A 2,970-nucleotide genomic window follows, 5' to 3' on the forward strand; every position below is an offset into this window, starting at 1 on the left:
ATGTTTTGCGTCGTTAGCGTGTCGCAACGACGATATATCGATCGAGACGGTGCGCAAAATTGCGCACGCCGCATCGGCGCGACGATTTATGAGGGATGAAAAAGCTGTACAAAACGCGAGAACACAAAAGCGGGGGTGCAAAGGTCTATTCTTTGTGGGGGGGAAACTTATCAGTCATACCCGTTTATTTACATATTTTCCGGATCACCTAGAGAAACGGTTGGCGCGGATCTCAGGAGAAATTATATTCCTCGCGTGTAGGAACGGAATGGCGGCGACACGTTCGCCAAAAGGAAGCGCAAAGTACGATGACACGCACGGCGCCGCCACGCGGCAGTATTCAACCAGTGGCGGCGGAATGGTGGATGTTGACCTACGAACCAGCCAACCAGGTAACCCGAATGAATCCTGGTGACTTGGTGACCGATCTGCCGCAATTCGCCGGCGAGGCCGGAGGCTGCCGTCTGAACTCTAGCGCCCCTGGGGAGACCTAGGTGGATTTGATGGTGAAGATACAAGGTGCGTCGGACGGAAGAACCAGACGGCGGAGTGCTGGACGATGCACGAGGGACGGTCGTGTTTGTACGCCGAGAGGAAGAAGAAGAAGAAAATGGGAAGCGAGAAGAGAAATGAGGGGGAAAGATAGAGAGAGAGAGAGGGGGCAGAAAGGCAGAAAGGCAGAAAGGAAAGGTCGTGGTGGTCAGAGAGAGATGGCACACACGGTAGCAGCCACCACGTCGTATACCAACGCCACTTCATATTGATTTTCCGGGAGAGGGGTGGAGAAAAGGGGCTGGAATGGTGGAGGAGAGAGAAAGCGTGAGACAGAGAAACGGGAGAGAGAAGGTGGAGGAACGTCCAAGGTGGAAAGACGGAGAGAGAAGCTGAGAGGCAGAAAGGGATGGAGCGACCGGTTCTTCGTCGTTAACCACCGTGGCTAACCCCTAAGGTTGAGTCCGGGGAAAATGGCGGGCCGGGCCGTGCATCGGTACAGCATAAAATACGTATGCGCTTTACCGAAGAGGCATCGCACGCGCACAACTCTGAGGACAAAAACTAGAAACAAAATCCAAATCCAAATCTAAGAAAAATGAACAGATAGAAAGGGATTTGCATTCATGTAAATAATTTAAATAGCAGCAAATATCTAATGTTTACATCCAAAAGTTTACGTTATTTTTCTGAAAAATAGTATTACGCTGTGAAGTGAATGTATGTACTGTTCTATCTTTATATATATTGGGATAAATATAGATGCATCGATATATCTCAATATTTTATACAATCACACTTTTGAGCTTTAACCTTTAAGTGGATAGATGGAATGATCACAGCACCAAAGTATAGTTTTCGTTAAAACCTTGTTCTAAAAAGAACAATAAAACGTATCGCCTAAAAAAATGCTCAAAAGTCTTAAAGTTAATTATTTTTATATTCTTCTATTTTATAAAGGTGTAACTAATGTAAATTTAACTACAACATAATATACTGTTAAAAAACATAACTATTTATTTATTAGAAAATTAAAATATTTTTTAGAATATTTTCAGCACTCTATCTATCAATTTGCATATCTTTAATTTGGGAATAGTCACTTGGAATATTTATATACCTCAGTGATAAAAAATGTAAATTGTAAAATATTGTTTTATATGGATTTTATTTAACATATTTTTTGAATAATAAAGTATAGTTATTTACGGTGCAATTATTTGTATGCAATTGAAAATCCGCAATAAAAAGCATTATACTAATTACAATCTTTATTTTCTAAAAATAATAATGTCATTATGGGTTACATAATGCATTTATTCCGTTTAATATTTGTTCAGTTTTTACTTAACTTTCTTTAGAAAATTGTAATTAAATACGTATTCATAACGTTCAGAAATACTAATAAATCAGAAAACAATCAATAACATACGATATATTATCAATAATTGTGATTTTAATTGAAGTATAAAAACATTCTAGGTGATCATTTACTTAAAAAAAAAGTGACTATTCCTGAATTAAATTATATCTGCCTATTATATTTATATATAAAAAATTACAGATTAAATTACAGATTAAATTATAAAACGCACTGTATCAGAAATTATAAAGTAACGTTTAATTCTTTAATTTTTTATCTTAAAATGTGCAAAAACTTAATTTATAATATTTATTTTTTTCAGACAAAAATATCTGTTTATCTTTTAAATCAACAAAATAATGTATTTTGTATTGATCGAAACGAAAAAAGAAAAAACATAATACTCCTAATATTTTATTACTTCTATTTTTCTCTGTCTTCCAATCCATATACGTATATCAATTATGTGAATAAATCTAGTAATGAAAATGAAGATCGAACAAAAAAGAAATAATACTTCTTTAGCACATTTGATAATTTCTTAAAATGTATGAAAAGAGCAAATTAACGCTTTCGCACATAACTAAAATGTAAAATTTTTTTAAACCTTTGTTTTTATCGTCGCTTGTTCATTAATTTGTACACAATAGTTAAGCGACACATTATTACGAATTCTAGCAACGGAAACGTTATGCTTCGATATCCCTTGCGTTTGCATATATAACTCTAATCTGAAGACACTCCAACACGTATTAATCTGGTCATTCATAACAGTTAGAAGCTATTTTGTCCTGACAATAATGGGAAGCTTGTTAACCAATTCCACAGTCATACATGCGTGTCTGTATGGATCACTATCAAAATTAAGTGATGATCTCATTCCCATATGTAAGCCACAGTCATCTTTCTTGTGAGAATGATTCAATGGCTCGGTTCTCGCCTCTCCAGAATGATTAAAACCATGCGATAACGTTTATAATTATAAATATTTAAATAGTGCGTATTATCTAACACGAAAATCACCCCTCATTTCATTACACTAATGATTATTATCGTCATTAATTAGTTCTTTGCGTTAAATAACAGAAAAAATATATTCATATATTATATATATA

At 35.4% G+C, this 2,970-nt stretch overlaps 1 protein-coding gene across 1 annotated transcript in view; it reads right to left on the minus strand.

The window, feature by feature from the left end:
• Positions 1-1,328: 1,328 nt before the first annotated feature.
• LOC108762549 (mediator of RNA polymerase II transcription subunit 12-like) overlaps positions 1,329-2,970 on the minus strand; it is a 24,304-nt gene continuing 22,662 nt past the window's right edge. The window contains exon 5 of the mRNA XM_018509587.1: positions 1,329-1,366. Within this exon, the coding sequence (XP_018365089.1) occupies positions 1,329-1,366 (38 nt within the window). The remainder of the gene's footprint in view (positions 1,367-2,970) is intronic.

The sequence above is a fragment of the Trachymyrmex cornetzi genome, unplaced genomic scaffold (assembly GCF_001594075.2).
Source record: "Trachymyrmex cornetzi isolate Tcor2-1 unplaced genomic scaffold, Tcor1.1 scaffold309, whole genome shotgun sequence".
Lineage (NCBI taxonomy): Eukaryota > Metazoa > Arthropoda > Insecta > Hymenoptera > Formicidae > Trachymyrmex > Trachymyrmex cornetzi.